Source organism: Trichoplusia ni, chromosome 10, assembly GCF_003590095.1.
Source record: "Trichoplusia ni isolate ovarian cell line Hi5 chromosome 10, tn1, whole genome shotgun sequence".
In the NCBI taxonomy this organism is placed as follows: domain Eukaryota; kingdom Metazoa; phylum Arthropoda; class Insecta; order Lepidoptera; family Noctuidae; genus Trichoplusia; species Trichoplusia ni.
In genome coordinates, this window is record NC_039487.1 from 541,307 (window position 1) to 558,463 (window position 17,157).

The following is a 17,157-nucleotide window of genomic DNA, read 5'->3' on the forward strand; positions in this document are numbered from 1 at the left end:
AGCGTCTGTGTGAACCACGAATGCTTTTCTTGAGTCTGAGTGTCTTTGTGCATGTGGCTTGAATGTTTATAATACCTCCGCGACACAAGGATTAAATTCCTCATTGCGAGTTTCGTAGTTAAAAAAAATGATTTTGTGGCTACTTTATCTTGGCAAGAAAAACGGGAGGCAATACCTATCCAGATGCCAGGTAGGTGATAACGTGACATTAATCTATAAACCAGACAAACTTCATCCATATAAATGTAAACCAATATAATTAAACATCTCAAAAACATAAACCCTAATGTAAGTTCGAAATTAACAGAATTTTATATTCAAATCACGCCCGACCGCTCAGCAATCTCTATGGCTTAATCAGTGTTGTATAACTACACTCCCAATTTACCACACACAACACTTGTTAGAATTTTCCCCGTCTCGTTTAACGACGCTCACATATTTTTACATAACAAAACGTAACTCAAACTGTTGAGCGAGCGGGCGTGTTCATGTTAATCTGAGCCCACCGACCCATTACTGCGACGCTTTTCCCCTTAAAATTAAAAGTGCCGTCTAAGGGAAATATAATCCGACTCCTTGAAATGTTACCTACGTCTCACAATTTTACCCGCCTTTTCCCTTTATTAAATCTGTCAAGATACTCTATTTGAACGATATGTCATTATTTTGGCGAAATTGCTTTCGATAAGGGCCAATCTTTGTTTTCTTTAAACTTTGTATGTTTATTGGAATTGAATTAATGTTTGTGTCTGTTTCGTTTATAAGATTATCCACTTTTTCGTAAATTTGTTCGCGTTCGTTCTTTTTTCGGTTCATTATAGATTCTTTTTTAAAATATTGTCAGTTAAATTACGATACGGGTGTTCCTTTTATGAACACGGTGCAAAATAACTTGAATACATTGTTACATAAGGACAAAAGGATTGATGGATATTGATTGTACATTCTGCTATTTTTTTATTTTACAATAGAGGTTTTAAACCGTATCTTATACGTTTATATAGCTACTGTATTTAATAGGGTATAGTATTGATTCCACATATAGATGATGAGATTATTTATTATTACCTTTTTTTGTAAGTAGGGAATCTTATGGACTCCCGCTCCCTTGGAGTGAGGAACGAGTAGACTACAGAAGTTTGTAAAATGAAATGTTCCCTTTGTGTGTTGATAGTGGTGACTTACCTGATAATATTGTTACAGCGGCGATGACTACGTATACGGCACTTACGGCGAACAGGAACCCCGAGGCCTGCAGCCACTGCAGATGGAGTACCCTGCTGACGAACCCAGCTCCAGGCACAGCAAGTAAGAAATTCGTTGATACCCTTAAACCAATATACTGAAAGAAGCTCACAGTGTAATGAAATTGTTATGATTTGTATACTGGAAACCTGGAATTGTATTAATAATGTATTTGTCCAGGAAACCACCAGCGGGCAGTCGCCAGATCTCGCAGTTCTCCCGCTACTCCGACGTGATGCTGCCCCCCTCTCGCCGCGCTATCTACCACCCCTACCTGGAGTACGCCGCCCCCGAGTTTGTCCCCTACTACTGAACCCTCAGGGCCAGCCGACCCACAGGACGACCCCACGTTCTACAACACTCTACTGCAGGGACTAACTCCCTTAATGTACAAAACACTTATGGGCTTTAACTCCAGATATCAGTATTAACATGTCATATCGAAAGCATATCTTAAACGCTTTCGCTTAGACGACACTCGTAACCTAAGATACGAGCTTTCTCTGCATTACCTTTCAATATTTTTATATTTATAAACCGAGGTTTTTTCGATGTAGATATGCGATCTCTGAATTTTAATATACCCCTTTTGAATAATCGCATTGTATTTTTCGATAGGTTTAAGGATTTAGGAGGATTTCTTCTTGGAATGTTCGAGTCCCTAGGTCGAACGGACATATTAATGTTATACGGTACTTCCGATAATGACAATAATACATTATATATACGATTTGAGCAATTATCGCATTGCCGTCAATTCCAAATAAGTTAATCGTGACAATAAAAATGTTTAAAATGTAATCTGACAATAACTGTATGGATGTTTACAATTTGATGTTTAGTAGAATTATAAGCGTGGAAAAGAAAAATATTCATTTATAAATATTATTAGGAATTTAATAATGAAGTAAAGTAAAGGCGGTGGCTAGCCGGCTGGAAGTTAATATCTGCTTTTCGCTTCGATTCAACTCGTTTCTGGAAAGTTCTTTGCGCAAAATTGAAAGTGTAAAATATTGGCATTCCTTTCGTTTATTTAAAACTTTTATTAGCATTACGAGGTACAGTCTGAGCCCGACGACCTCAAATGAATCGAAGCGAAAAAGTATTTTACTCTCGTCAAGTACTTTTTCGACCTTCAGAGTATAGTTTTTTAACTTACTTTGCGCGTATATGTAGATACTCGAAAACGATATATTTACTTGTAATCAGTATTATAATAATTTATTAAGTATTTTACCCTATATTTAAATATCATTAATTTAATTTAATCATAGTTTAATTTAAGTATATTTGTGTTAGTTATCGTATTAACATCTACGCAATTTCTCAGTGTTTAAAGCATAGTAAAAAAAATACTAGCTTATGACTATAATAAAATCTATGTGGTCTGTGTATTCAGTTGTCTCAAAAATATAGTTGATAATTGTTGTGATTAGTCGCTAAGTATATCGTTACCATGTATTATAAATCAAAAGCCTTCAAGACGGCTAGGGGGCTTCGGCTGTGCGGGCTACGGTCTTACGTTGATGTTCGAGCGATACGATTGTAGCGCAACCGAATCCCGACAGAAAAATGCTTTAACTACATTTTAATGTTTCATGTTTATTGTAATACATAGTTAATTGTAAATTAGTGATGCGCCGCAAGGCATATTTATTGTGTACTTATTGATCCTGATAGGAACGACGCAGCCACGAAGGTAACTGTCAATCAGTAACACCAAAAGGCTTTTAATATCCTTCGCATGTTTCCTCCTGTAAAGAATAACTTCTTTACTTCGTCAACTAATAACACGACCTCAACCGGCATCTGCAGACTTATGCTGTAAACTATATACAATTAATCGGTAACGCACTGAAAGTGAAGGCTGTAATTCTAAGGAAGTTGTTACCTATTTGTGTACTATATATATTATTATATCTAATCAACTGTCGACATATAGGTATCGACGATGTGTCGACATAAACTCACAGACTATAAAATTTGGCTTTAAAATTATATTACACGTCATATATTGTGGCTTTAAGCAAGTCAATGAATTCATTAATCTTCTATTTATTAACGTGGGCTGTCTTACGATGGCCCCTATCCTACATGTTACGATTTAGCGAGATATCTATACATATTTTTATTTATATATAATTTTCTAACAATATTCTGTAGAATTTTACAAATTATTTTATTGTCTTTTAAAGTCATTAATAGTTAGGTAGTTAGTCGATAAATACATTGAGTAGTGTTTATTGGATGCGTATTACAAATAATCTAGTTGTTTAACTAATGGAAAGTATATGGAAACATTTCGATACCTTGTAGAACTTCGCAGTTACATATCTTTGCGATTGCCGCAAAACTTACCTACCATATGAATTTAGCCATATCAGTTAGTAAAAATAAATTAGTGAACTATCGAATGCATACAGCCAATCTTGTCAATCATAATTTCGCCATTGATTGGGGAAAATATTTTACTCTTGCAACATTTTCTTGGGGCGAGTTCGGATACTCGCACAAAGTAATTCCAATAAATATGAAACTACGTGTATATTCTTCAATTATCTTGTCAATTTTATCTATGTATATTATGCATTCGATATTTCAGGTGTAAGACAATATATGAATAGTATCACTTATAAACGCAGCGCGGTCTTGTGAAGACAATAATAATGTAATTTGGACAATAAATACGCGTTGCATGGACAATAAAATAAATGTATAATAATAAGGCCGCGTCTGTCCGTTAAGTAGGTACAATTTAACCTATCCATTGATAAATTAATGTTTTAAAATGTATATTAATTGGTGGTTTTTTTGAGAAATAAAGATAGTTACATACTCCTGAGCATATTTGTCTGATTATTTTTTCTGTAACGCCCTTCTCCTAAACCAACACAAACGGCTCCGGGACGATCAATCATTTGATGTTCAATCAAAAAGTTTGCTCTGGGGACCCTTTAAAATTCTTAGCAATTTCAGAAGACAAAAATTAAATTACCTTTGGGGTACACTCTTGAGATAAAAGATTTTTTGATAGTCACTACAGAAAAGTCAAAAACGAGACAGGGGAAACTGCTCGTGAATACCTGACATTACAACCAAGAAAAAGTACAATAAAATACAATAAATAAAAAAAAATACTTTGAAAAGAACACCCATTATTTTAGCTAGCCAAAGATTAAACGACACAAAAATAATAAACTCAAAATTAATTAATCCGAAATACAAAACGAGTGATCTAACAATGGCTCATTTCGCCAGTTTTCCGGCGAACTTGTAGCCACTTGGGCCACTTGGGACGAGTTGGGCCGAAGTGGGCCGAGTTGGTACTAACTTTGATTAGTTCCCGCGGTCCATTGTTGCTGATTGATGCCTTAATAATGCTAGATCGATTGCCAAGATACTGGCGCTCAAAGTTTTCGTTACATTGAAGACTTAACGGAAGTTTGTATTGGATACGAAGAGTTAAATCTTCAGATTTAGCTTTGTTTTGTTTAACAACAGAGGTAAGTTGGATCTCTAGAACTGAGGTATTACCTATAAGTTACAAAAATTGTGCCATAGTTTACTGTGAATATGCAGTGTTATAAAGCTCGACTCAAAAGATTAATTAAGTCAACATTTGCGTTTGAAACGACTTTCGTTCATTGTTCGAACTACATCTCTCACGTTTAAGTTTTATATCAATCTGCCGCTTTTTTTAATAATACAAATAAGTAATATTATTAAGATACCTACAATACATATTTTAGCAGAGCGGTCAACTTCCACTAAAGGTACTCATTTCCAAATAATTTACGAGTCATCTACAACATAAAATGTTTCATCTATCCAGGGTGTTCTTTATGCTGCCATTTGTTTGTCTTGCTTATTACTCCGTGATCCAGCGGCTAAATCGCTTAGCGCCCTCTATTGGCCATTTTTCGATAGCTGGTATCACATATTACCTCGTGTATTCGCCAACTGTATAATGAGAGCGACTGCAGGATTAGCACTCATAGAAAGGAGTAAATGGTTCGTTGTCGTTAAGTACAGATGGCGCTGTTTTACAAAAAGTTGTGTTTTAAAATTAACTATGTCTATTAGTATAGGTAATCTATCTATCTAGAGCTTTGGCTATGTCGTAAAGCCAACATACTACACTGCTCCGTATATACCGGTCAGCACGTATTTCTAAAAAACTACTGATTGAGCCAACATGAAAAGTAAAAAATGTCAGTCGTAAAGGTTCCAAATAAAACCCCAATTTAGATAATTTCTTATATATTTTTACAATTGAAATAATACAGGCGGTTACATAAAAAATAAATAAGTCTTCGTAAGATTTACATTACAGTGTGATGTCTTAAACAAAAGTGTACAAAATTAGACAAATTCCGATAAAAAAAGACTGTACATGATCATTCCCAAACTAAAACTGGCTACAGCCAACAAAAATAATAGAATAACATAAGTTTACAAACTACTAAACGCGAAACTCCTTAGACAAGCGAAACATTAACGTATAAAAATCGTTCATATGTATGGAACTGCGAATTTAATAAAACTCAGATAATTCCAAAAATTATCGGAAAATATCATTTATTTGATCGGGTAAGCAAAGAATGTATATATCAGTAGAATTTTTACAAACAAGCGGCATTTTAATCTCCCCTTCCCCCTAGATTATTTTCGTCAAATACCCTATTAACAGTTAGGTAAGTCACGTAATTTAAATGATGTCAATTACATACATTCGAACGATTTTATAAGCGGTTTCTTGTAGACATCACTTGTCTTAGGAGTTAGTTTTTGTAATTATATCGTTTAAATAAATGCCCATTATTTTATGCGGCTGACTTACAAAAGTGTAGCGATCCAGCGCATTCATTTTTTCATAGAAAAAAATCAAAAGCTTCATACAAAATCGATACTTAAGATTCACAATAAATATTTGTGCTGTTCATATTATCAATACTACGAGATACTTTAACTAAATTTCGCTTAAACGTGATCGCAGAAAACACTTTGTTCGCAATAATATACTGTCATGTATCTCCATATAAATTAACCAAATAAACGGTACATCACTGCTTAAAAACTAAATACAAAAATTATAAAACTACTTGTGTTAGTAAATATTGAAAAAAAAAAGCCTTTTCGATGTGAAATATAACTTTAAATCAACAATTCTGCAATAATCCAGAGAACAATACTGAAATAATTGTAATCCTTTATCATTACGTATATAATCAAACAATGTTGCCAGCAAAAAAAAATATGTTACTGGGGACAATACACTTGGGTTAACAAAAAAAGGTACATCAAGACTTGGAATGCGTCATTGCACGGGAAGTATTAAAATTGGCACAATACAGTTCGTAAGAAGGCGGTATACGGATAATAATAACTTTTTTTTTAATATCATCATTAAAAACCTTGCAACATTTTTACACCTTACAAGCTACAGCAACACTTCTCTCGGGCGTACATACAACATGGAACATTTAGTTATTTTATTCTAGCATTCTCTTGAATTATATAAATAGTTAGGGCTCTTATAATCAACTAATCGATTAATCAGTTTTCAACGGCTGGAGTATCGACATCGTTGGCAAAAATGATTTTAGTCATCGATATCGCTAATAGAAATGTCAAAATGATTTTGCAAGTTATTCGATACAGCTGCCTCTTAGTACTTAGTCGATTATTAAGAGGTTACCTTTAAAGTGTAATAGGCTTAGTCTACATTATGAGTGACAAAAATTTACATGCTACACTCACACAGTATATAGTTTTAATGAAGTAAAGGCAAGTACACAACACCGACATAACATCAACATAAATAGTCTGTCGGTGAGTGGCGCCTGTTTAAACCTAGCTTTAGATAACAAGCAAATATTCGGGAAACCAGGCCTTGTCTCGTTTGCCTGTATACTCAAACAAATCTTAAGTGACGCGGCAAACATTTGCACCAATGCATAAGCTTGTATCAATGTTGGAGGCACGTGTGGACTGTATACGAGCATTGTCGCAGATTCCTAAGTACGAGCAACACGCCAACTACAAATATTGGCCGAAACCTTGGTAACAATGTTTGCTTGATCAACATGTTGGTCTTGACATTGGGGGCCAATTGTGAAGCACCGGCTATATAGTTAGGCGCTTTAATCGACTTCAATATGAGACCTAATAGCAGTAACTTGTTCGAGTGCACAGCACTTAGAACCATATACGTCCTGTGATAGAGAAAGATAGAGTTATAAAACACAGCGCCATCTCTTTTCTATAACAGAACTAATGGTTTTTAAACTATAATATGGCTTCGGTAGCCGTCGGCAAGGGGCATTTCTACAGGGCAATGTGTTAAAACGAAATTGCTTGAGTGTATGAGAATGACAGTTTTCGAGAAGAGTTGACTAAAACTTGTCCTTTTCATACATTTGAGTAATTTCAGAGGTTAAACTTGTAGAAATGCTACTTGCTTCGGGAGCAGGTTAAAAACATCGTGAAAATGATATTCCATGATTGCATGACAATACCCTGATATATTTCGTCGTATATTTTAAATGTTTTATGTTCAAATGAAAATCGATGTGCGCTTGTGAATAATTTTAAATCGAAAAACAAAGTGTTGCGTCAAAAAGATTACAAAAATTGAGCCGAATTTAATTTCTAAACGATATTATGTCAAATGTTATTATTTGGTTTGGCTGTTTTGTTAGAAACAATTAAATAATAACAATACACCGAAATTATTCAATTTTGTAGCAAATTATTTTTATTAATTCACGTAATTCTTGAACGAAACAAAAGTACACTCAAAAAAGATTTTTGATATATTTTTTAATTTCTTCTAATCAAAACAGCCATCACCAGACCATATAAATATAACAGTTAATTACAGAGTAGGATAACCTTACATTAATTATTCTAATTAGCTGCGACACCCAGTTGCCTACGTTTAGCTACCCTCTTTAATTCTATACATACGCGCTTCTTTGGTTAACCGACAGGCGGGGATGTTTGCGCGTAAAACGTTATTGTTCCAGCAAAAAAATAAATGCATAATAACCTCCTTTCTTTCCAAGTCGGTTAAAAATCATTTGAATTGTCACTTTAGATACGTCAACCGCAAATAATATTAATTGATCATGTTTATGAAAGTAGATTACTGAAGACACTAGAGGACATTAAAAATGTCACACTCGTTCTAAAAAAAGGCTAAATGTTACACTTGCGGACATTTAAATTGAGTCACGTTAATTCCTTCTTTTTTGTATAAATATCAAAAACACTTTTGAAAACGTAACATTGACAATTATAAATAACAGTTCCAAAGATTAAACACGTTTACTTTTTTAAATGTTCTCGTCATTTATACAAAAAAAGTGTGCAATTGAAATGCACGGAAGTGTAAAAATATCGTATCTAAAATCCAGCATACCTACTTAAGTCTATACGGCAATATAATTGAAACTATCTATGCGTATATTTATCTAAGCCTAAAATGGCACGCACGGGACCACAGCGCACAAACATAACCCGCCATATTCACACTAACATTTACTTTCCTAATAATCCATTCGTTGCCTTGTGGAGTGATCGAAATTATCCATCTTTTGAGCTATAGCGACTATCTATAGGACACCTAGATTAAGGAGAAGTGTTCAACACTTAAGGGGAATATCATAATGCTAAAACCTATCTCGATCACTTCACAACATTCAATAATACAGATACGAATCCAATACGAACATTTATGTTGGACTGTGTAGGGCGCTAAGGACCTCAGACACAATACAAAAAAGACTACGAGATTTGCGTCTACGGTCGTAGCACCGTCTCGGCTACGTGGCTACGTGGCTACGACATGTGACGCACTGTCTAGAGATCCTTAAAACATTTAGGTAATACCACAGAACCCAAACGGAACTCGTTACATCTTAATTGACGAACCACTAATAAGCAGTCTTCACAATTATATCGAATATTAACTAGATTACAATTATTATAATAAAAAATACTGGACCATAACTTGATTTAATAGGAATTACATGGGTCGGAGTGACGAGTGGGCTTAGCATCGCGAATGTCTACGTTATTGAGTCGTTAATGAATCTACGATATTGCTGTGCCACAAAACGATGTTAAAAACAGCCAGCTTCTTTCGACATACAGTATCTTATGTAAGACAGAGAAAGAAAAACAAACATAATCTAATAAAATACAAAATATTATATCTTCTATAAGTTTTTTTACAAAAAAATATCCTTGCCTACAGCACTCGCCGATCCGACTAATACGTATATATACTTATTACATTCCTATATAATTTAAATAGAAAATAAAATAAAGACGAAAAAAAAAAATATCCGTAGATTAATACTTGGCTAAAAATAATATTTAAAAATATATTTTTTAAATTGTATTATTTTAAATGCGTAACATATCTATTGCACTGTGCCTAATTTTTATTAAAAAATAATATCATGGCTATTGGAAGATTAGTTTGACAAGGGTTTGTAAGAATAGTTTGTTCTAGACTGAAAGTTGTTATTTATTTTTTTGTCATTTTTTTCAGATTCTTAACAAACCCTTAATCGAACTAAACGAAGTTATTTGTACTAGGGTATACAAATTCGGGTCTAAAGGTAGAAATATAACTTTGTGTTTCATTTACTTTCTGACAATCAACTAACAACAACACTAATATCAGATTTAGAAAAACAGTTTAGATATTCTAATAAATCACGATTTATTCAATATTTTTTCTCTTTACACAGTGGTCACAATGAACTCCAGAATTATAGCTTCAGCAGAGTCTAATAAAACAGAAATATTTCCAAGATATATTTTCCCCTTACAATATTATCATCAGAACCCCTTACAATGTTCAATAATCATATCATCAGAAAGTAAAAAAACAAAACACCAAAGTTATATCCTAAAATACATCAGACTATTATCATGATAAGCATGATTGGTATAGAAAAAAATACTAGAAAAGTCAATAGAATCCTTCTTATAAATCTCAATACACAACCACATCTTATTTCATAAGAGAAAGCCTTTATATGTTAATATCGTTCGCTACTTTATTGTTGATCTTTGAGCATAATCCGATAACAAACCGATTTCTAATTGTTTTACGTATTTAAATGTCTCAAGTCATTATAGTTGGGTTTTATTAGCTCCCAGAGACGGGAAGTCACAGTATTTGTACCTGCTTGTGCAGCGAGATTGGGCGGAAAGGGGTTACCGTGGTCACGGTAACGGAAGGAACATGGGTGGGTTTTAGTGACTCAATGTCTGACACTCCTTTTCGCTGAACCCAAAAGACCACGGAAGGAGTTTGATGTTATCCCATTTGTAAAGCAAATCACATTATTTGAACAAGTTTCTATGAATGAGAGAAATTGTCTCTTGAATAACAGAACGACACTGGTTAGGTAGAACATAAGACTGTGATGTAATAAATACTCAATTTATAACTTTAGTATAACATGGACAAAACAGCTTTATGTTATTTTCCATTACCTCATACAGCAAGTAAAAATGGTGTCTTCTATCATATTTCGATAAGACGTAAAGTTTTTATAATGTAGAGAAGACAAGCAATCTCGCTATGGGATACCGAATTTCACATAATCTATACATGAATTTGGCTGTATGAAGTCAGACTGGGCAGTAACACCAACATAATTTTGGAAATCCATGTGTACAATGGTTAATTATTGTGATAATCTACGAATAAAATATGTTGAATATCGCTATCTCTTTTATCCAACCCAACCATAACGACATTCAGACAAAATACGGCTCCTGTTTATTTATACCACATATCGGGAATAGCTAATTTCATGTTCGTTAACAAGACACTTCATAAGGAATACAGTCAAAATTACAGCAATTCAATTCTACACAAATTTTAATAGGAATGTTATCACACCAATATCGAATATGAATTTTAATACGATTATATATCAACTAATCTACTTTAAATGTTTACTTTTTAAATATTTTATATAGAATTGAATTACTGATTTGTAAGTCGGTAGAAAAAACTTTGCAATGTAACGGTGGGTGCAATAGAAATTTTAAAATTATCTTTTGTTTCAATTTTCAAAGGACTATTGACCATTGTGTAAGCGGGATAGTGAACTACAATGCACATAGCTGTGTCTCGCTCTCACAACGAAAACAGTCCCGTACACGCGTAGTTTCTATATTAGGACGTAAAATAATAATTACTGTAAAACAGAGGCAAGGAAATATTTATCATTTGTTTGATCGATAAAACTTAATGGGCTTTAAATTATAAAATTATGTATATAATCTAATGCAATATATGGAGGTGCAAAAATAATTTTAGTTTGAGATGATACGACATCTCAAATTATTTTCTATTGCTTAAGAATATTTAAACTATTGTTTAGTCTTGTTTAAAGAAACTATTTATAAATATTTGTCTACAACGGATGAGACACGTCTTACGTCAAAAAATCGTGGCAGAAACAGAAATGATTAAACCAATTGTTTAAAAAAAATGTGTAACTTACATTGTACTTTAATAAAGTGATCAAATCTAAGAAAATATTAGTAAAACCTAATAAATGTTTATAGACATCACGAGTTAAATACACTTAAATATAAAACAATCTACAAATACTTTTTATATGTGTATTGTTAAACAAAATATTACATTTTTTTGACAAAAGCATGATATTCAAAAAGGTTCAGATTTTTGGTACGAATCTAAATACATTTTTTTTACTTTTCTTGCTGACGTTACAGGCGTACCGTCTCCAAATTATATATTGAGTACTGAGTATTTAACGAAAAATATGTATTAATAAATGGCTATACCAGATATATAGGTTTACTATCAATTTTTTACTACCTGTTAAAATATAATTTACTTTCGAACCCAAAATCGGAACCATTCTTAATTATTATGCAACCTTGCAAAATGAGGGTAATGTTTATATACTATGCTTCCCACCGTCACTTCCTCATATAGCCACTAAAATAGAAACTAATTACAATTGTGATGTAAAACCGGCCCTAGTAAGGCTTGCCAGTATAAAATACTAGAATACAGTCATCTGACACGGGACATAAACATCTAAGGACATTTAATTTGAGTAACACGAATACACAAAGGCCTTATTGGCAAATTGTTTATATCGTCTATTTACGGCCAATGAGCATTGGAGAACATCACGTGATCGCTATCAACCAATCCGGTTACGTTTGTATCACGTCACTTTTCGCCCACCAATCAGGTGGCTGTCTACGGAGGTTCAATGCTCGTAGCCATGTACTGCGTATCGTCGTGGTTCTGTCTGTTTATATGGGACGTTCACGACAGTTCCGCGGTGGGGTAGGCACGGAAGTACGGCACAACGCGCTGAGTATTACTTACATGATGTGATGTATTACCGAGACTCTTGTTCAGGTGTGTCGGGTGATCTGGAAAGACAAGATAAACAATATTATTATACGTTCATTATCAGTGTCTTTTTAATGCTGTATAAGTAATCGTTTATTTTAGGATACATTAATGATGGATTTTACGTTACCTGCTGGAACGGCAATAATCGTAAAATGAGGTTTAAATTGTCTGTGCTCGTAGTCAAATAATGGGTTTTCTTCGGCTTGTCCATGGGAGCTCTGTCAGTACGGCGAGGGGTAGTACCTGTGTGAGAGCAGCTGGCCGTAGGCGGCGAGCGCGCAGTAGGCGGCCAGCAGCGCGGCGTGGTGGTGCGCGCGCGCGTGGTTGGGCGCGGTGCGTGCGTGCGCGCCCAGCGCCGCCCAGCAGTACGGCGAGGGGTAGTACCTGTGTGAGAGCAGCTGGCCGTAGGCGGCGAGCGCGCAGTAGGCGGCCAGCAGCGCGGCGTGGTGGTGCGCGCGCGCGTGGTTGGGCGCGGTGCGTGCGTGCGCGCCCAGCGCCGCCCAGCAGTACAGCGAGGCGCGCGCGTCCTCCGCCGGCAGGAAGCACGCGCCCGCGCCCGCCGCCAGCGCCGCGCCCGCCCCGCCACACGCCGCCGACATCGTGCAGAAGTTCATCGCCTTCCAGCCACCGTATCTGATGCACAAAATAATCATCAGCTGTCTATTAGCCATTGAAAGTGACGGCAGGTGAACTAAGGCGGGAATAAAATAGTCTAGGCAAGGCAAAAGAAGCGTCGGTATTCCGGGAGCACGACGCAATGGGACGACGTTATAGTTAAGATCTCGAGTCTGGCACAGGACCCTCTGGGGGGGGGGGGGGAGCGTGAGGCAGACAGTCGCCGGTGGGGGACTGGATGACAAAGACCAGGCAACCTTCACACAGGCGAGGTTAGAGTGCCGTTGAGTCTTTTTAGTGGGTATACCGGGAACGCCTTTCACCGGGCCCCACATACCCCTCTCCTGCCCCCCGATGGGGAAAAAAAAGACCATGGAAATTGGAACGAGAAAGGAGGAGGCCTACCAGCAGTGGGAGGACAAAGGCTGTGGATGATGATGGATGTCTATTACAATAGCTTTCATGAGGCGGATTCGTGATTATTTATTTGTTGGAAGTTTATTATATCGTTGCAAGTCAAACTTGAGCGATCTCGATATTGCGCGCCAGTAAACCGATATTGAATAAAGAAGGACTCTTACTGCACCTTCATTTTATTGAATTCATTTTTTTAGTATGCCTTCACTTATCAATTCACCAACATCATCCCACTGCTGGGCATAGGCCTCCCCTTTCTTGAGCCAATTTCTACGGTCCTATGCCAGCCTCACCCGACTCGACACGAGACTTTTACTATATCATCGAACTATCTTGCTCCCAGACGACCGGGATCAAGATCAGGACTCGGACTTCTACAGGGGAGTTAACTACGTAAATATTTTACAATCTCTATAACAAGATAACGTCATCGAAACTCATATTTTATAATGTTACAATCTACTACTTACTTGTCAACAACAACAACTGGACCATTCTTGTATTCCATTTGACAGCCAGCAACATACTCGATCAACGCAAAAGAGTCTTTATACGGCTCTATAAGCCTATCTATCGCTGTCTCCCTCTCTCCTTCACTGGTCGCCTGTCGCACTGCTCTAACATACTCGTTATCGTCCGGTCGGCCTTGGGTGTAGTCAGTCGTGTCGCCGTCCAGCCACCGACTACACTTAATAAACTTTACACTTAATTGATAATCGTCTTGTAACGAATGCACGCTGACATTGGTAACTTCTATAACTCTGTCTAAAGGTACATCTTCGGGTATTTTGTCTACTTTCTCGAAGTAGTAACACGGGCGTCGTAGTTCCGCCTCCTCTTCGACTGTTAGCGCGGGGGCTATGGGTGGAGGAGGAGGGGCGACGTCGGGGGGAGACCCCGCAGTTCTGTTCCCCCAATCGGGGAATTTGAATTTCGTAGGAGAGCTTAGCTTGAAGTTCTTTAAAGACATTTTCGATGGACTTCTAGGGGATTTTGGACCGTTTTTCTTTTCTGATAAAGATGAGAATAGATCGCCGTTTGCTATTGACTTCCTGGCTGATAGGTCTCGGTTGCCGGTGCTGAGTCTTTCTAGTCTGAGTTCTGTTCTGTCGAAGCGGTACGCTGGTTCTGTGTCTGTGACTGGGGAGTTGTTTTCTGGTATTAATCGCTCGTCGTCTGCACAATCACTGCTCTCTTGCCGCCTGTAGCCGTTTGGCTCGGATTCGACTGGGGACGTGGCGGGCGATTTTCTGTCAGCTTTTCGGTGGGCTACGTACGTTTCTTTTGATACAAAACTAGCTCTGAAGTTCGCGACGAAAAGTTCTTTTTCTTCTTCCGTTGGCCAAAATATTTCGCATTCCTGTAAATAAAGTAGTATGAATTAATGAGATTCCTGTACACCGACTCCACTGATTATAATTATTAATTATGTATCAAGAAGTAAACATGGAAGGAATGAAGAGAAGACACCATTTAGCCGATTTTAAAAATGGTCGCCTACGCATAACATACATAGAAATACATACATTTATACGACTCCAAGCTATACTATTCTGCTAAAAACGCAATAGAAGATCCCTTTATCTAAAATGGGAGGTAGCCCACCATAGAATCTAATCAATAACAAATCGTTCCATGCACTCCATAATATCAAGACAAGTTATAAAAAGTATTTAACATTATGTTAACCTTATTGACTTCCATACGGCATTAAATAAATCAATAAATAAACTCTAGATTACCGGGTCATTAGTATCGGAGAGTAAGAGTACAAGTTGCGCGGTGTGGTCCCACAGCAGCCGCCAGAGGTCCGCTGCGCAGGCGCCGGGGTGTTGGGCGACCGCGTACTCGCGGACACGACGCCGGCCACACACCCAGGACGCGTTCACGTATTCGCTGCCTGCGTGCGTATGAATAGAGAAAAAGAAGTTAAAGAAGTTTGGTAACAAATAACCTTAGGACAGCTTAAAGGTTATTTTTTATTGTGTTACTAACTTAGGTATAAGTTTGTATTGTTTATCTTTTTATTTTAAAAACGGTTTCCGCATTAACGAAATTATTCCTTGTGTCGCGGCGGGTTTCATAACATAAAAACCGTTCGTGTAAGTCCGTAAAAGTGTTCGTGGATTACACAAACGCTCGTCCTACATGGGGATCAAACTCGCGACACGTCGCGCTGGTGTGATGATCTCAACCACTCGGCTACTCATGCAGTCAGTCATTTTAACTAACACTTGGAATAATGTCAGTTAAGTGAATCTATACGCTCTGTTACCTCTAAAAATAAGATACTTCGTAGTCTTCTGGGGTATATTTCGGGTTATGTTTTTTTTTTATCAATGTATAAAGATATAATTTACATTTCGATCATAATTGTTTAATTTTACCCGCGCTAGTCAGCGCAAATAGACGTCATTGACAGCTGCAAAAAACCCAAAATTGATCACTTTAGATCTGGCACTCAAACGGCAAATAACCTTTGCCGTTTTTAACCTTAGCTAGCTTTTGTATTTCATCGATATTATTACACCAATATCATAAGTATAGATTAACAATACATACCTTCAACACCAGGTTTGGGTACGAGCATAACTCTAGCGGAGTCGGAGGGCAGTATCCCGCCGGGCCGGTTCTTTTCTGCGTTGTGAGGTGCGCGCGCGCATACGCTCGCTTCAACGCACGATCTTGTTATTAGCTGTGGACAAGAATATAAGATGTAGTAATGTTTAGGCGACCATGATTATACATAAAATACAGTACATATGTTTTCTTTTAATAATACCGATTTAAGAAATTATTTGAGGCATTAGGTAACCACACGTTTTTGTGAGTCTTCCGTATTTAGCGATAGTTTAATTAGGACAAAAAATTATGATTTTTATATATTTTGTTGAATCTCATCGCTAATGATGTTAAATTTGCTCCCGTGGTTCAAAATTTTGTACAAAATCGACGTCGTTAATAATGTCTACACGACAGAAAACACAATCATTTACATTTTTTATAGTTACAGCTTGGCGCAGTTATACGAATGTATAAAGAGAATTTGCGATGACGTCACTACGGCTACCAGTCGCCGGTTGGGCGGTACGGAATTTCTTTTCAATTCATTTTCAGTATAATACTTACCAAGAACTGTTTTTCTAGTAGATTGACAGGCGGCGGGCCTTGATACGTGTGATGCCTGTTCGCTAGAGATCTCATACGTTCTAATAGCGCGTAGTTTTCTGCACGGTTAGCCCTGTAAATAAAAGATTAAATCAGTTACAAGAAAACTTGCTGTACTAGTAACACAAGGCGAGAACGGAACTGCGGGGGAAAAAATTTAAAATATTTATAAATGCGGACAAGATCACACATTGTGCTGAACCCAAAGTAAGTTGCTAAAGCAGTTGTGTTATGGAATTTATGTACAACGAAGGTACCACAAACACTCAGACCCG

The 17,157-nt window shown here is 36.7% G+C and overlaps 2 protein-coding genes across 3 annotated transcripts in view; one reads left to right on the forward strand and one right to left on the reverse strand.

Moving 5' to 3' along the window:
• LOC113498262 overlaps window positions 1–2,497 on the forward strand; it is a 73,919-nt gene extending 71,422 nt beyond the window's left edge. For both annotated transcript variants that reach the window (XM_026878210.1, XM_026878211.1), the window contains 2 exons: window positions 1,207–1,311; window positions 1,429–2,497. In XM_026878210.1, the coding sequence (XP_026734011.1) occupies window positions 1,207–1,311; window positions 1,429–1,561 (238 nt within the window). In that variant the 3' untranslated portion in view covers window positions 1,562–2,497. The remainder of the gene's footprint in view (window positions 1–1,206; window positions 1,312–1,428) is intronic.
• A 4,846-nt stretch (window positions 2,498–7,343) lies between these two features.
• The window catches only part of LOC113498263, a 37,611-nt gene continuing 27,797 nt past the window's right edge, over window positions 7,344–17,157 (reverse strand). The window contains exons 16-21 of the mRNA XM_026878212.1: window positions 16,844–16,955; window positions 16,277–16,409; window positions 15,457–15,614; window positions 14,185–15,074; window positions 13,067–13,315; window positions 7,344–12,699 (exon numbers count right to left, since the gene is read on the reverse strand). Of these exons, the coding sequence (XP_026734013.1) occupies window positions 12,666–12,699; window positions 13,067–13,315; window positions 14,185–15,074; window positions 15,457–15,614; window positions 16,277–16,409; window positions 16,844–16,955 (1,576 nt within the window). The 3' untranslated portion in view covers window positions 7,344–12,665. The remainder of the gene's footprint in view (window positions 12,700–13,066; window positions 13,316–14,184; window positions 15,075–15,456; window positions 15,615–16,276; window positions 16,410–16,843; window positions 16,956–17,157) is intronic.